Source organism: Bubalus kerabau, chromosome 6 (genome assembly GCF_029407905.1).
Source record: "Bubalus kerabau isolate K-KA32 ecotype Philippines breed swamp buffalo chromosome 6, PCC_UOA_SB_1v2, whole genome shotgun sequence".
In the NCBI taxonomy this organism is placed as follows: domain Eukaryota; kingdom Metazoa; phylum Chordata; class Mammalia; order Artiodactyla; family Bovidae; genus Bubalus; species Bubalus kerabau.
In genome coordinates this window covers 106,219,237-106,237,378 of record NC_073629.1, presented here as the reverse complement: position 1 = coordinate 106,237,378, position 18,142 = coordinate 106,219,237, and the positions used below count along the sequence as shown (strand labels likewise).

General features: G+C 39.3%; 1 protein-coding gene and 1 pseudogene across 8 annotated transcripts in view; both read left to right on the top strand.

Moving 5' to 3' along the window:
- Positions 1-16,635, top strand: part of ZNF684 (zinc finger protein 684) — a 29,364-nt gene extending 12,729 nt beyond the window's left edge. Inside the window, exons 1-6 of one of the 8 annotated variants that reach the window (XM_055586244.1) lie at positions 6,932-7,105; positions 9,004-9,041; positions 10,932-11,077; positions 13,422-13,548; positions 13,847-13,966; positions 15,066-16,635. In XM_055586244.1, coding sequence (XP_055442219.1) covers positions 13,515-13,548; positions 13,847-13,966; positions 15,066-15,970 — 1,059 coding nt within the window. In that variant the 5' untranslated portion in view covers positions 6,932-7,105; positions 9,004-9,041; positions 10,932-11,077; positions 13,422-13,514 and the 3' untranslated portion in view covers positions 15,971-16,635. Of the gene's footprint in view, positions 1-6,931; positions 7,106-9,003; positions 9,042-10,931; positions 11,078-13,421; positions 13,549-13,846; positions 13,967-15,065 lie in introns of those variants that run through there. The other 7 variants (XM_055586240.1, XM_055586242.1, XM_055586243.1 and 4 more) reach the window with 7 other exon arrangements.
- LOC129655619 (60S ribosomal protein L35a-like) lies at positions 1,906-2,228 on the top strand (annotated as a pseudogene).
- Positions 16,636-18,142: the final 1,507 nt, after the last annotated feature.

Sequence of the window (18,142 nt, the reverse complement as noted above, 5' to 3'; positions counted from 1 at the left end):
AGTAATGTCTCTGCTTTTGAATGTGCTGTCTAGGTTGGTCATAACTTTTCTTCCAAGGAGTAAGCATCTTTTAATTTCATGGCTGCAGTCACCATCTGCAGTGATTTTGGAGCCCAGAAAAATAAAGTCTGACACTGTTTCCACTGTTTCCCCATCTATTTCCCATGAAGTGCTGGGACCAGATGCCATGATCTTCATTTTCTAAGATATCACAAAAAGAGAAATTACTTATATTTACTTGAAAATATACAAAAATGTGTGGGAGGCAGTATATTTCAGGGAAATTGATAACACTAAATGCCTAATTGGATACCTAATTGATATGTGAACCGTGAACTTCCTGATATTCAAGCTGGTTTTAGAAAAGGCAGAGGAACCAGAGATCAAATTGCCAACATCCGCTGGATCGTGGAAAAAGCAAGAGAGTTCCAGAAAAACATCTATTTCTGGTTTATTGACTATGCCAAAGCCTTTGACTGTGTGGATCACAATGAACTGTGGAAAATTCTGAAAGAGATGGGAATACCAGACCACCTGATCTGCCTCTTGAGAAATTTGTATGCAGGTCAGGAAGCAACAGTTAGAACTGGACATGGAACAACAGACTGGTTCCAAATGGGAAAAGGAGTACGTCAAAGCTCTATATTGTCACCCTGTTTATTTAACTTATATGCAGAGTACATCATGAGAAACGCTGGATTGGAAGAAGCACAAGCTGGAATCAAGATTGCCGGGAGAAATATCAATAACCTCAGATATGCAGATGACACCACCCTTATGGCAGAAAGTGAAGAGGAACTCAAAAGCCTCTTGAGGAAAGTGAAAGTGGAGAGTGAAAAAGTTGGCTTAAAGCTCAACATTCAGAAAACGAAGATCATGGCATCTGGTCCCATCACTTCATGGGAAATAGATGGGGAAACAGTGTCAGACTTTATTTTTCTGGGCTCCAAAATCACTGCAGATGGTGACTGCAGCCATGAAATTAAAAGACGCTTACTCCTTGGAAGAAAAGTTGTGACCAACCTAGATAGCATATTCAAAAGCAGAGACATTACTTTGCCAACAAAGGTTCGTCTAGTCAAGGCTATGGTTTTTCCAGTGGTCATGTATGGATGTGAGAGTTGGACTGTGAAGAAAGCTGAGCACCGAAGAATTGATGCTTTTGAACTGTGGTGTTGGAGAAGACTCTTGAGAGTCCCTTGGACTGCAAGGAGATCCAACCAGTCCATTCTGAAGGAGATCAGCCCTGGGTTTCTTTGGAAGGAATGATGCTAAAGCTGAAACTCCAGTACTTTGGCCACCTCATGCAAAGAGTTGACTCATTGGAAAAGACTCTGATGCTGGGAGGGATTGGGGGCAGGAGGGGAAGAGGATGACAGAGGATGGGGTGGCTGGATGGCATCACTGACTCGATGGACGTGAGTCTGAGTGAACTCTGGGAGTTGGTGATGGACAGGGAGGCCTGGTGTGCTGCGATTCATGGGGTCGCAAAGAGTCGGACAGGACTGAGAAACTGAACTGAACTGAATGCCACTAATTGGAAAAGAAGAAAGATCTCAAATTACTGACCTCAGTGTCCCCATTAACTAAAAAAAGGAGAGAAAATGAAATTCAAAGAAAGCATAAAAATGAAATGAGCAACATAGCTGACATTAATGAAATAGAAAACAGATAACAGAGAAAAATAAATGAAACCAAAAACTGATTCTGAGATCAATAAAACTGACAAGTTCTAGCCAGAGCAATTAGGGTGGGAGAGGGGAGAGGGAGGACACATGGCCAATATCAGGAATGAGGTGACAGCACTACAAATGTTATGGATATTAAAGAAAATAGGCGATTGTTGTGCAGCCATCTTGGATCCTGTGGAGGCCTGCTAGGGACAGGACTTCTAAATTGACAAATATGTCTGGAAGGCTGTGGTCCGAGGCCATTTTTTCTGGCTATAAGTGGGGTCTACAGAACCAGAGGGAGCATGCAGCTCTCCTGAAAATTGAAAGTGTATATGCTCGGGATGAAACTGAATTCTGTCTAGGCAAGAGATGTGTTTCTGTGTACAAAGCAAAGAACAACACAGTAACTCCTGGCAGAAAACCTTAGTAATCTGGGGAAAGATAACTCAAGCTCATGGAAACAGTGGCATGGTTCCTGCCAAATTCCAAAGCAACCTTCCTGCTGAAGACATTGAACACAGAATCCATGTGATGCTGTACCCTTTGAGAATTTAAACTTACTGAAAAGTAAATAAAAATGTGGATTTGTTAAAAAAAAAAGGGGGGGGATATTAAGAACAACTTTATGCCAATACATTTGACAGCTTAGATGATAGAAAAATTCCTTGAAAGATACAAACTACCAAAACTCTCTGAAGAAATTTGCAACCTAAATAGCCCTATATCCAACAAAGAGGTTGACTTTGTAGTTTAAAACCTCCCCACAAAGAAAGCTCTAGGCCCAGATGATTTACTGCTGAATTCTACCAAATATTTAGAAATGACACTGAAGTCTAGACAAACATCCAGAAAATGGGAGGGAAATTTCCCTACTCAGTGATACAAGTCCAGGTGGTCTACTTGTGTTTCTGACCTGCTGGCTATAGGTTGGAGGTTTCAACAACCTCTTCCTTGGATTTGATTAATTTACTCAAATGGCTCACAGAACTCAGAGAAACATTTTACTTACTAGACTACCAGTTTATTATTAAAGGATATAACTCAAGAATTGCCATATGGAGAGATGCATAACGTAAGGTATCGGTAAAGGGTGCAGATCTTCCATGCCCTCTATGGGTACATGGCTCTCCCCATACCTTCACATGTTCACCAACCTGGTTGTGAGCAGGGGTTACTCTCGAGTTATTGTGTGGGCTTCTCATTGTGGTGGTTCCTCTTGTTGCAGAACATGGTCTCGGGTGCATGGTCTCAGTTGTGGCACACAGGTTAGTTGCCTGCAGTATGTGGAATCTTCTGGACCAGGGACTGAACCTGTGTCCCCTGCATTGGCAGGTAGATTCTTAACCACTGGACCACCAGCAAAGTCCCTTTTGGGGTTTTATGGAGTCTTCATTACATAGCCATGACTGATGAAATCATTGGCCATTGGCAATTGATTCAACCTCTAACCTCTCTCCCTTCCCCATAGGTTAGGAGATGTGGGACTGAAAGTTCTAACCCTCTAATCATGTGGTTTGGTTTTCCAGACAGTCAGTCCTCATCCTTAGGTGCTGTCCAAAAGTCACCTCATTAACACAACAAAAGACATGCTCATTCTCATATCTTAGGAAATTCCAAGAGTTTTAGGAGCTCTGATTCAGAACTGGGGATGAAAGCCAAATACAAATAAATCAAAGAAAGGAAACAGGAAGAAGAGAAATGAAGGATGGCTCCTAAATTTTTGCTCAAGTAACCAGGTGAATGATACATTTATTGAACTAGAAGAAGTGTTATAGTGGGAGTGTGGGTGGGGACAGGATTAATAGGTTGATTTGAACATGTGAAGTTGAAGGTAGCTTTTAAGGGGAGATTTCAAGTAGGCATAAGGAATTAGGGCTCAGAAATTCAGGGGAGAGATGAGGGCTGGAGATACAGATTTGTCAGTTAAATCAAAGAAATTTGTCATCATATAAATGGTATTTAAAATTGTGGGGCTGAATGAGACCATTTGAGGAAAACTTCAAAAAGAAAAGACCCAAGGCCAAGTATTCCAACATTTGGAGGTGGAATAGAGGAAGATTATTCAATAAAGAAAATAGAGAAACAGTATTAGTGAGGTGGGAGAAATTATCTTTCGTGAGATGTTGTAAAAAACAAAATAAGGAAATATGTCATTTATCTTAAATGCTGTTGAAGTCAAATATGATGAGGACAAAGAAAACCCATTTAGTTTTTCAATTGGAATTTCATTGGTAAATTGACAAGAGCAGTTTTAGGAGTATAGTTATGGTCAAGAAGCCAATTAGAGTGGATTTAAGAGAGAACTGGAGGTGAGAAAATGTAGGCAGAACCAAGAAGCAACTCTTTAGAGAAATCTTCCTCGGAAAGAAAGCTAGGGGTATTTCCTTGGTGGCCCAGTGATTAAGACTTTGCTTCCACAAAGTGACCCAAGCCATTGAAGATGTTGGTCAGCCACCTCTGAGAGGCAGGCCTGGGCCCAGCCAGTGCCAGCTAAGCATCCTCAGGTAGGATGAGGGGGCATCATGGGACCCCTCGTGTTGGGGGACAGTGCTGTCTAGTTGATTCCAGTTGGGGGCAGGAGGTATATTTGTTTATTTTCCTGGTTTCATCCGTTGGATCATTGAAAAAGCAAAAGAATTCCAGAAAGAACATCTACTTCTGCTTTATTGACTATGCCAAAGCCTTTGACTGTGTGGATCACAACAAACTGTGGGAAATTCTGAAAGAGATGGGAATACCAGGCCACCTGACCTGCTTCCTGAGAAATCTGTATGCAGGTCAAGAAGCAACAGTTAGAACTGGACATGGAACAATAGACTGGTTCCAAATTGGGAAGGGAATATGTTAAGGCCGTATATTGTCACCCTGCTTATTTAACTTATATGCAGAGCACATCATGCAAAATGCTGGGCTGGATGAAGCACAAGCTGGAATCAAGATTGCTGGGAGAAATATCAATAACCTCAGATATGCAGATGACACTACCCTTATGGCAGAAAGCAAAGAACTAAAGAAGAGCCTCTTGATGAAAGTGAAAGAGGAAAGTGAAAAAGCTGGCTTAAAACTCAACATGGCAGAAAACTAAGATCATGGCATCCAGTCCCATCACTTCATGGCAAATAGATGGGGAAACAATGGAAACACTGGCAGACTTTATTTTCTTGGGCTCCAAAATCATGGCAGATAATGAGTGCAGCCATGAAATTAAAAGACGCTTGCTCCTTGGAAGAAATGCTATGACCAACCTAGAGAGCATATTAAAAAGCAGAGACATTACTTTGCCTACAAAGGTCCGTATAGTCAAAGCTATGATTTTTCCAGTAACATATGGATGTGAGAGTTGGACTATAAAGAAAGCTGAGCACTGAAGAATTGATGCTTTTGAACTGTGGTGTTGGAGAAGACTCTTGAGACTCCAGTGGACTGCAAGGAAATCAAAGCAGTCAATCCTAAAGGGAATCAGTCCTGAATATTCATTGGAAGGACTGAGGCTAAAGCTGAAGCTCCAATACTTTGGCCACCTGATGTGAAGAACTGACTCATTGAAAAAGACCCTGATGCTAGGCAAGCTCCGGGAGTTGGTGATGGACACAGAAGCCTGGCATGCTGCAGTCCATGGGGTCACAAAGAGTCTGACACGACTGAGGGACTGAACTGAACTTCCTTTTTTAGGTCATTGCTGTCCTAAACAAATGGTTCTTTGTACTCTGTTTGCAAGTTTTCTGTGAGTTTGAGTGTTTCCAAATTAAAAGTTAAGCCAAAAGAAAGACAGTGCTCTTTAACTGCAGGCGGCATGGGTTTGATCCTTGGTCACAGAACTACCAAAGCTGCAGGACACAGTCAAAACATTAAAAAAAAAGAAAGAAAGCTAGGAAATGGCACAATTGCTTGTGAGCTAAAGTCAAGAAATGATTTTTTAAAAATAAGATATAAAAATATGTGTTTATGACATTGAAAACGCCAGTAAAGTCAAGAACTTACTAGCATCAAGTGAGATCTTAATGGTGCTCTGTAATAGTACTTCATTTTCTGAATCCATTCACTTCCCCACATTCCTAAATAACTAACATTAGAATCTCAGATGCCACTGATTATAAGATACATCATTATTTTACATATTAGTAGGAAAGAAAAAAGTCTACCAATTAAATTATGGCATGTCATCATTTGTGAGACAGCAATTTCACATATGTTGAAATATGAAAAAAATATTAGAATCAGTCTAATGCAGAATTTCTTATCTTTTCTTTCCTCATATCTCAAATACCTTCTCCCTAACTTCACTCTGAGCTTTCAATTTCACTTATAAAATACAAACACTCGGGGAGGATATCCTCATTCTCCCCCCACCAAATCTGTACCTATCGATTCTGCTTCTCGTGTTATTTCAATGAATAAATTGCCCAGGCTCTTGCTTAGAACTAATCCTCCCAATTGTGTGCTGGATTCTATCCCTTCTTTCCTCAAGGACTTTGCTCTTGCAACTGTCCTGTCTCTCCTGTATTGTTGATTTCCCTCTCTCCATTGTATCATTTTAATTAGGGTACAAACACTGTAATTTCTTCCATCTTAAAAAAAATTTCTGAACCCCAAATCCCTCTGCAATGGACAGTTTTACTTTCCTATTCATCTTTAAAAAACTGAAGGAATATGTCTATAAGTACTTGCCTTCTCCCATTGTTTCATCCCACTCCTAATTCTTGTCAGACTTCATCAAACTTCCATCAGTACACCAAAAGGGCAAGTTTCAGCCATCCCCACATTGCTCGATCCAATGGTCAATTATTACTTCTCATCCTGCCTAACCTATCAGCAGCAGTTAATGCAATGGATCACTCCCTCCTCCTTGAAACGTTCTCTTCCCTTGATTTTGCAGATCCAAACCTTCCTCCTTTTCCATCTGCCTCGGGATTATTCCGTCTCAGTCTTCTTTGTTGGGTCCTCTTCATGTTTCTGACCTAAACTACTGTTTTACTAGAAAAGACTGAACTGAGTAAAGGCAAATTATTCTCTTAGCAAACTGCTGACTTAGATTTTCCAGTATTTAAAAATTCTGAGGTCTATAGCTTTTAAACAAAAATGACATCTACATCTCCCTTTTATAAGTGAGCATGTCTCTTCAAGCAGCCCCAGAGATACCAGATCTAGAGTCTCCCTCTAAGGAGGCAGAACCGACGCATTCCAGAAATAAGCTCCATAGGCTTTATGGGAAATGTAGTATTGGATGAATAGCCTGCACCCCGCGGGAGCCTGGGAACTCTGGGCGAAGAGTTACTTCCGGACACGCGCGGTGGGGTGGTAGCCGGTATTCTGTAATTTTTGAACCAGTACTGCATGAAGTGAAAGTTGGGGTATCTCCCGGATTTGGGAGATCTCCGTAACCTGGAGAGCTTAGAGCCGGAGCTGGGAGTGTGGAGGTGCAAAGCTGGCAAGTATGACTCTACAAAACTTGGGGGACATAAGGAAAGGGCAGGAAGAAAGGGACCGCTTTATTGGCTTACCCAACGAAAATAAAACGTGAAAACCCTCACATGCGGTGACTTCCAGTTTGGGTGTGTGCGTCCTGTCCGATTCTGGAGTAGTTCAGAGAAAGCAAGGAAACGGTCCAACTGCCACTCCGTGGGTTCCTAGATCCCAGTTGCGGCTTGAGTAAGTTCAGTTTGCCTTCCTGCTCTTGTGCTTTAAACTGCACCTTTCCTGATGACAAAAGCACCTTTGGCCCTACTAAAGCCTGCAAAAGGGAAATAGTAAACCATTTTCAGGGATCTAGGAAGAAAACATTTTTAGAGAAACTTCGGTGCATGCTTTAGGGTATTTTCATGTGAAATGAAAATATCTCCTGCCATATTAATAAACAAGAAATGTCACAGCTATCAGTGATACCAGGCTTCAGAATGTGAATGAGGGCTGCTAAACTGCGATCCAGCAGAAGCTGCTGCCCGCCCCCCGCCCCACGGTGATTGCTTTGGAGTTGGGAGAATGCCAGAAGTACGGTGAACAAGGAAACAGGATTAGCCCCAGATAGCTGAGGTGAATATGAAAGGAATGAATTCAGTGAGCCCAGAGGCTTGCATCTTCCCATACATAGAATGCTAAATTCCTTAACTTGATACTGATATTTGATGTTCAGCCTGCCTGCTTCCTTTGTTGCAAACTTGTATATAGCCTGACTTCCTCTCCTGCCTCCTTGGAGCAGTTTTCCCAGTTACTGAGATGCAGTCTCCCAGGCTAACATTCCCACCAAATAAAATAATTCTCTACTTTCAGATTGTGACTATATTTTTTTAGTCAACACTCACAACAATCATCTGAAGTAAATATTATCTCTATTTTGTATATGAGTTAACTGAAGCAGAAAGGTTGAGTTTAACTTGCCTGGACTCAGGCAGTTTAGTATAGACCATCTGAGGGTTAAACTCCAATGAATTTCCTTCAAATTTCATTCTTTTTGCAAGTTGAAAAGAACCTGCAAAACAAATCATTGGATTTATTTTTCTTTCAAAATCTTTTTATATATGCTGAGTAAATTTTGGTTTGTCATCATTTAAAAAAAACAACAACTCGTGGTGTATGTATGGCTGAGTCACTTTGCTGTTCACCTGAAACTACCACAGTATTGTTAATTGGCTATACCCCAATACAAAATAAAGTTTTTTTTAAAAAAGAACCCTTGGTCAATCTGCAGATTTTCCAGTGATGATTGTAAATAAAGCTGAGAGTGCCTCTTGCACATTTTAGCCTTTCTAGGGCTCTAGCAGTTCTGGTTGGAATTTCAAAAAGCCCAGGCTGGGCCTGTAGGAGATGGTGAGATTGAGAGAGAGAGATTGAGATTTAGAGTCTCAGTTTAAGACTTCAGCTTAAAAAAAAAATCCTCCCCCCCACCCCGCCCCCGCCCTTTCTGCATCCAGCCTCTTCATAAAACCTAATTTGAGATCCCTTACCCAATCCACCTACAGAACAGAGGCCAGAGAATCACAGGAAGAGATGACTTCCAAAGATAACTGAGCTTGAGAGATCAGGCTTTTAGTTATCACTTTAACTCATTCATTATTATCTACTTAGAATGAATTTCTGGGAGAAAAAAACCTGTCACTGGTTTAAAGGTTAATGATTTGCTATTAGGTCAGTAGGATAGAAATGTACAGCCCACTAATATAAGATCATTGCTTATAAAATGTGGACATTTCTGACTTGCTGGAAATGTCATTCTCTCACGGGGTGGATTTTCTCAGACTGCACTGTTTGTGCTTCTGTTCCCGTAGAGCAGAGTTCTCCATTGCAGTCCTGGTATTTCATGTTTTTATTCTCTTCCCCATTTCTACTTTCATAGATCTCTGTGCAAGAGAGGCAGAAATGATCAACTTCAAGGTAAGGAAGGCATCCATTTATTGTTATTAAAATCTGTCTCTTTTTTTTGATGGATATGAAGATTTATTTAGAAAGATACACAGCCCATAGACAGAGTGTGCACCATCTCAGAAAGCAAGAGGTCCAAATCTCTTTTTTTTTTTTTTCCAAATCTCTTTTTAAAAAATCCATATAAAAAGGAGATTATATATAGTTAGGGAGAATGTAGACTGAATAGATCAGGTCCAATAGGAAATTCAGAAAATTGATAAATTGATATCCAGGTTATAGGGTTTTTCAGCATTTAGGTAGAGCTTCATATGTGTACCCACTCTTTCTGGTGATCATAGAAAATGGGTAGCCAACCAAAGTATTGGCTTTGTCCAGGAGCATAAAGCAGAACAATTCCCCTGATAAGTAAAATTTTTCCTAGCACAGTTCTCCAAAGAAAATATCTTACAATAATGTTTCAAAGAAGTTATGTTAGCAGCAGTATTGCCAGTAACAATTCTGTGATAAATATAACATCCGATTTCCAATGACCTTCTTAAGAGTGTTCCCTAGAATAAGCAGAGAACATAGTGCCAAGAAGTCCATTTGTAAGTCCATGTGTGCTGTGCTGTGCTGTGCTTAGTCATTTATTTGTGTCTGATTCTTTGTGACCCCATGGACTGTAGCCTGCCAGCCTCCTCTGTCCATGGGGGTTCTCCAGGCAAGATACTGGAGTGAGTTGCCATGCCCTCCTCCAGGGGATCTTCTCAACCCAGGGGATAGATTAGGTATCATTATTGTGATTGCATTACACTTTTAGATAAATTTAGAGAGAATTCATAACTTTTCAATAATGAGTTCTCCATTTTATTTCCATTTTTATTTTGGTCCTTCATTATAGTTGTATAGGTTTTTATATATGTAAATTCTTATACATTTCTTATAATGTTTATTCTTACACATGGTTTAAGTTTCTATTGAGAATGGGATGAATATTTTTTTCATAATATTTTCTAACTGGCTACTCTGGTGCATAGGAAAGTATGGATTTATCTGTTTGACTTTATTCAACTTACAGAACTCTTAGATTTTCTATTTAGACCATCATATACTCTTCAAATGGAGTTTTGTCCCTTATTTGCTTATCTCCTTTTTTTTTTTTTTTGTCTTATTGCAATGGACAGGATTTCTAGTACTATAATTTTGAATATAATTGCTAGCCAGAATCTTTTCTGGTCCAGTTTTAATGGGAATTCTTCCAGTGTCTTATATTCTGGTAGATAGTTCTTTGTTTTTTTATTTTTAATCAAGTTAAGGATTCTTAGCTTATTAAGATTGTTTTCATAAGGTGGGAACTTTTTCCCTCATATCCTTTTTTTATACTTGTCAATAATATATTTCATGCTTTTAACTTAACAGTTTAAAGAATTTCTAATACCGTTCCCATTAAAGGGACAAACAGTAAATATTTTAGGCTTGAAGGCTATATAGCTTCCCTGACAACTGCTCAACTCTGCCCTTGTAGTTGAAGTAAAACAAATAGGCATAACTGTTTTCCACTTACATTTTATTTACAAAATTATATTTCTTCTAAATAAAATTATTTCTGTGGCATTAAAAAAAAAGCTTGTAGGTTTTAATTTGCTTCCTTATATAGTCTTAACTATCTCTTTGTGATAGAAATGTTGCTATGTGCCTTTTTAATTTCAGTTTAAATTAAAAATGATTTTGATTTGTGGTTAAGAGGATATATTTTATCATATTAAAATCTGTGTTTTTCTATTTTATTATGCTTATATAAGTCTAGCCTGTTAACTTTATAGCCCATTTAACATCTAATTACCTTTATACATTTATTTTGTAGTATTTAATAGGCTGTAAGATTACTGAGGGCAGTAATACTTTTTTTCTTTTTTGCAGTACTAGTGATACAAAAAAGAAAAAAAGTAGTGTGCTTGGAGAAGGCAATGGCACCCCACTCCAGTACTCTTGTCTGGAGAATCCCATGGATGGAGGAGCCTGGTGGGCTGCCGTCTATGGGGTTGCACACAGTCAGACACGACTGAGTGAGTTCACTTTCACTTTTCACTTTCATGCATTGGAGAAGGAAATGGCAACCCACTCCAGTGTTCTTGCCTGGAGAATCCCAGAGACGGGGGAGCCTGGTGGGCTGCCGTCTATGGGGTCGCACAGAGTCGGACACGACTGACGCGACTTAGCAGCAGCAGCAGTAGTACTATACTTGGTATGTCCTCATTAAATATTATATGAGTGAATGAGTGAAGAACATATAAGCAGTATTTTAAAATAATTTTATTAAGACTTAATTCACTTATTATAAGTTGACCACCTTAAAATTAGTGTATTAGCACAATTCTGAAACTGTCATCACTAATCTCAGAACATTTTCATATCCTCAAAAGAAACCCCATACCCATTAACAGTTACTCCCCATTCCTTCCTTCCCCCAGCCCTGAATTACTTTATGTTTTTATGGATTTGCCTGTTCTGAAAATTTCATACAAATTGAACTGTACAATATGTGATCTCTTGTAACTGGCTTCTTTCACCTAGCACAATACTTTCAGGGATCATCTATGTCATAGAGTCCTTTTTAGTACTGAATAATATTGGATCATATGGATATGCCTCATTTTGTTTATTCATTTATTACTTGCTCAATACCCATATTATTACCACTTTTGCCTGCTATGAATAATTCTGCCGTGGACATGTGTGTATGATTCTTGTGTGGACATATGTTCCCTCAGAGAAGGCAATGGCAACCCACTCCAGTACTCTTGCCTGGAAAATCCCATGGACGGAGGGGCCTGGCGGGCTGCAGTCCATGGGGTCACTAAGAGTCGGACACGACTGAGTGACTTCACTTTCACTTTTCACTTTCATGCATTGGAGAAGGAAATGGCAACCCACTCCAGTGTTCTTGCCTGGAGAATCCCAGGGACGGGGGAGCCTGGTGGGCTGCCGTCTGTGGGGTCGCACAGAGTCGGACACGACTGAAGCGACTTAGCAGCATGTTCCCAACTCTTTTGGGTATATACCTAGGAAAAATTGCTGGGTATATGGTAACTCTAATGTTTTGAAAGACTCCTAAATTGTTTTCCATAGTTGCTGCACCATTTTACAATTCCATCAGCAGTGTATGAGAGTTCTAGTTTCTCCCTACCCTTGTGAAAAACTTGTCATCGTCTGCCTTTGATTTTAGCCATCCTGCTGGATGTAAATGATATCTCATTGTGATTTTGATTTGTACATCTTTTCATGTGCTTTTGGATCATATCTGTCTTTTGAAAAATGTCTGTTCACATCCTTTGCCCATTTTTAAATTGAGTTTTCTTTTTATTGTTGTAAGAATTCTTTTTCTTTTAGAGACAATTCTCTTTTCAGATATATGATTTACAAATATTTCCTGCTACTTTGTGAGTTGTCTTTTTCACATTCTTCATGGTGTCCTTTGAAGCACAAAAATGCTTAATTTTGATGAATTCCAATTTATCTATTTTTCTTTTATAACACTTTTTCTGTCATGTCTAAGAAACCGTTACCTAATCCTATGTCATAAATATTTACTCCCTTGTTTTCATGTAAGAATTATATACAGTTGACCTTTGAATAACACAGCTTTGAACTGTGTGGGTCCACTTAGGTGCAGGTTTTTTCCAGTAAATACATACTGTAGTACTACATGACCTGTGGTTCATTGAATTCATGGTTGTGGAACCACAGATATGTCTGTAAACTTATGTGGATTTTTGACTGTGGGGAGGGTTGGCACCCTAACCCCCAAGTTGTTCAAGGGTTACCTGTAGTTTTAACTCTTACATTGGGTCTCTGATCCATTTTTAGTTTATTTTTATTATGATGACTTCTCTGGTGGCTCAGAGGGTAAAAGCTTCTGCCTACAATGCAGGAGACCTGGGTTCAATCCCTGGGTCGAGAAGATCCCCTGGAGAAGGAAATGGCAACCCACTCCAGTGCTCTTGCCTGAAAAATCCCTTGGACGGAGAAGCCTGGTAGGTTACATTTCATGGGGTCACAAAGAGTTGGACACAACTGAGCGACTTCACTTTCTTTTATTATGATATGAGGTGTGTGGGTTGGAGGGAGTCCAACTTCATTCTTCTGCATGTGGATATCCAACTGTCCCAACACCATTCATTTAAAAGACTATTCTTTCTGCTATTGAATTGTTCTGATACTATTTGAATATTTTTAATATAATTTTTGTTTCTATCACAAAGTATATTTCTGAATCAGATGTATAGTAGTTTTCATACATAACTTTGAAAACTCATCAATGAACATGATATGATCCTAAGAGGCTGCCATGACTCTTACAAGTCCCCAAATGATTCACACTTTAGTTTGAAGATCCATGTACTATTACAGGGATCAGTGACACTCCAGGATGTGGCTGTGGAATTCACCCCAGAGGAGTGGCAGCTGCTTGACTGTGATCAGAGAACCCTGTATTGGGATGTGATGTTGGAGAACTTTAGAAACCTCATCTCAGTGGGTAAGGACAGTGGGTGGTAACTTTTTAGTTGTAGCTCAGAATGTTTTAACAGTACCCTTCCTTTAAGACCTGTGAAAGCTGTGAACATTCTGAAGCATTAGCAAGTTTGGCCTTGAACTTCATTAGTCAAAGATTCTTAATCTCCTTTGGGGATCAGGTACTGTGTTTATGCTTCTGCCTCCTAAGTGAAGAAGGGTCTTTTCTGTTCTGAAGCCTGTTTGTCAGCCTTCACAGGCCCTAAGACACCAGGAGGCAAACCCGAATTATGAGGTAGTTGTTCCTAGCATTTTGTCCCCAGTTCTGTGTTGTTTCCCAGGAACAGGGTGTCCAGTTACTGAAACAACAGTGATATTCAAGGTGGAGCAAGGACAAGGACCATGGATGGTGGAGGGAGAGAACTCACGTTGGAGCTCTCCAGGTGAGTCAGAGAAACCCAGGAAGATGGGAGTCTTTGAAATTGGGGTCCCAGTTGGTGAGTGAGGGACTGGCACCTTTGAAACACTTTTTAGGAAGCACATACCTTTGGAAGTGACTGGGTGCACTTGACATGCATCTGACATCGTCAGATCCCCAAATGACACCCTCAGTTCCCCTCTCCCACGTGGCTGCTCTTTCTCTTCCTCAGCTCTTGTGTAGGAGGATGTGCTGCCACTCCACTTTGACTCCTCACACTGCCTGTTGCATCGAAGTGCTTGCCTGGTTCTCTCAATTCCTGGAATCCTCATTGTTCTTTCCTCCTCAACACGATGGCAGATCTTTCCATACATCTAGTTCTAATAATGTAGTCAGCTTATGTGGATTTGCAGTCTTACTCCACCAACCTCTTTTGGATAAGGTTAGAGGACTGGAGAGGGAGAAGGAAATGGCAACCCACTCCAGTATTCTTGCCTGGATAATCCCAGGGACGGAGGAGCCTGGTGGGCTGCCATCTATGGGGTCACATAAGTTGGACATGACTGAAGCGACTTAGCAGCAGCAGCAGCAGACTGGAGATATAAAAATGTTCCTGAAGGGAACTTATATTGTGCCAGCTGACCAAGAGGAAAAAAGAGGTATGAATGCAGAAAAAAGGGAGGTATTCTACCAGGGTGATCTAGGAATTATGTAGTGAGGACTCTGATTCTGATCTCCCTCTCCCAAATCTAATTTTCCCTTAACTCCATTGTCTCTTGTTCCTCTCCCTGTCCATTGATCACATCTCCATAGTGGGCTGTCTTTGTTCTGTGAGTTGACCATATACCCTGTTGAGCAACTTTTTGATTTTCTTTGTACTCTCCTCACTACCTTATGCTATTTTACTGTTGTTTTGGGTTTTTTTCCCTAGGTCACAAGTTAAGCCACCCATTCTCACTGTCATTCTGTCTCCTTTTTCCTCCCTAGCAGTTTTATTCTTCAAGTTCAGGAGCAAGGTGAAAGCATACTTGTTTCAGAATGAGACTAGATTTGAAATCAAGTTTCTTTCTATGACTGTCAATGGCAAAAATTAACTAGGAACATTTCATTGTACTCCTTTTTAGAAGCTGACTGCCCACTTGTTGATGAATCAGACAAGCACCAGAAAAGCAAAGACAATTTTTTAAATTCAATTTTGTTCATGTTCAATAAAATTCTGACTGTGGAGAGACTTCATGGTTATAATATGAGTGCAAATCTTAATCCTACAAGAAAAAAATCATATAAATATAAGTCATTTGGGAAGAGTTTGCAGCCTACTTTGGACTTTCTTAATTATAATAGATGTTATAATGGAGAACACGCTGATGAATGCAATGAATGTGGGAAAGCCTTCAAAAAGAAATTTAATTTCATTAGACGTGAAAAAAATCATACAAGAAAAAAACTGTTTGAATGCAACACCTGTGGGAAAGCCTATAGCAGCAAGGCACACCTTGCGACTCATCAGAAAATTCATAACAGAGAGAGACCCTTTGTGTGCAGTGATTGTGGAAAAGCGTTTACACATAAAGCACAACTCGTGGTCCATCAGAGACTCCACACTGGAGAGAAGCCTTATGAATGCAGTCAGTGTGGAAAATCATTCACTTGGAATTCTTCCTTTAATCAACACATGAAATCGCATACACTTGAGAACTCATTTGAATGTAAGGAATGTGGGAAAACATTCAGGTATAGCTCATCCCTTTATAAACACTCTAAATTTCATACAGGAGAGAAACCATATCAGTGCATTGTATGTGGCAAAGCCTTTGGCAACAGTTCTGTGCTTGTTACCCATCAAAGAATTCATACAGGAGAGAAACCTTATGGATGTATTAAATGTGGCAAAGCCTTCATCAAGAAGTCTCATCTCCTTAGACATCAGATAACTCATACAGGAGAAAGGCCCTATGAATGTAGCAAATGTGGGAAACCATTTTCCCAGAAGTCAAATCTTACTGTACATCAGAAAATTCATATGTAATATTTACTTAAGAATATGAGAAAGCTTTAATATTTGATAAGTTATTGAGTAGAGAATTCATGGTGAGGAGAAATGCAACAATTTGAAGGAACTGAAAGAATAAATTCCCATAAAAAATCAATGCCAGTCATGTTCTGGAAGTGATAAAGTTTTTAGAGGAAAGATCACAGAAAATGTTAATTTATAATGATAAAACTTAGAGCTTGGAAAACATAAATTAAACAATCAAGGAATCAGTGAAACTGCATTTAGCATCTCTGATTATTTTTATAACAAATTATATAATTATGCAAGTGTGAATATAAAATAAGTTTATATATTAAATTATATCTATTAAAAGTTTCTGAAGTAAATATCACTTTTTCTTCCAATCTGAATAGTAACATGCAAGTGAAAAAATGTGGTTTAAGATATAGTATGAATTTCAGTAATATTTTCATCCATTCACTGGTGCTTTTAATGGGTATGGCAGTGTTACTGAATCTCCGAGTCTCCTCTTTAATTCTGAAACTTGTTATAAAGATATATAGAATTACATGTGTGTATAACTTAACAAGATATCAATTGAGATGGTGAAAGCAGTTGTATTCTATACACTAAGTGCTCAGTTGTGGAAAAGGAAGTATTTAAAGAAGTATGTAAATAAAACATTTGCACTTCAGATATCCCTGTTCTTTTTCATTGATGTGTCCACCTAAGGTGTAAGCATAGTTACCTAGGGTACCATCTGAATTTCATCTTAGTAAGGTAGGGTGTCGTGATACTTTGCAACTTTCAGGAAGCAAGTTTTTGGATCTATTTTTTGTTTTCTTGTTAAGAGATTGATACAGGTTTAACTCTTAGAACTGCCTGGAATTTTCCATGTGACAGCACATGGGAAATTTCCATAGGCACTTTAATTGAGTTGAAAAGAGCACTGTTTTTGTTATGTTTTGTTTAGCAACTTCACTTTGGAACATGACATTTGGTAAATTCCAAATATTCCCTTAAAAGGATGAACCAATCTTTATTTAAGCTACAGTTTTTATAATTGTACACAATATTCCTTGATAATGTCAAAAAATGTTTATGCCTTTTTTTGAGTTGTGGCAAAACAGCTTGATCCTAAATTCAGAAATCAGGCCTTTTAAAGTTTAGGCTCAGTTACAACTTTTTTACATTGCTTTTCTTTCATTAACCATGTTTCGAAGAGTAATGTTGAGTAATGATTATAAATGAATACTAGTGCTTTTTTGAACAAGCATACTAGAACTTAAGGATCTAAATTAAATCTTTTACTGAATATTTTTTTGCTTGACTAAACTTTAGTCAGGTTCCTGAAACTTTCTGAGGCTCACCTGCACGCTTCCTTAAAAAATCTATTTTTAGCAAGAACCCTGCTAGTCATTTTAAACAGAACTCTCCACCCTGAGTGTCTGATCAGATTTCTCATCCTCCATCATCCTTCAGGTAATGTCTGATTACCCTGGCCTGTTTCGGCAAGAATCCTGTAAGGATGATTTAGCCAGAACCCTCCTTTACCCCTAATGTTTTCCCTTCTTTTCCCAAATGTTTTCTCTTAATAATTTTCCATTCACTGACCCCTACCCTACTCCTTGGCTGTAAATACCCACTTGTCCACAGTATATTCAGAGTTGAGCCTGACTAAAACCCCATTGCAGTGGTCCCTCTGCCTATCACACTGGTCCTGAAGAAAGTCTGCCTTGTCATTTGTCATCTTTAACAAATGTCATCAAATACCTTTTTTTCTTTAACAGTTTGCCAGTTATTTTAGGAGACTACATATTGTTTACACTCTTTCAAGTTCCCTAAATCTCTGTTACCTTATTTTGGAACTGTCTTCAGAACCAGTTTGCCAGCCACACAGGGAATTCTGTTTTTGGCCACATGGCATGAGGGATCTTAGTTCCCCACCCAGGATCAAACCAGTACCCCCTGCAGTGGAAGTGCAGAGTCTTAACCATTGGACCACCAGGGAAGTACTGGGAATTCTTTAAGTAGTTATAGTCATGGAATTTGCCTTTTTTCAACTTAACAGTTTTCTCATTTCCTACATGAAATCCTCATTTTGCCCTGCTTAGTGCTTCCCCTTCCCATCCTATCTCCCCTTCCCATGCCCATGCTTCTCATCTGAGAAACTCCAAATTACTTAAGACTATAGGAGGACACATT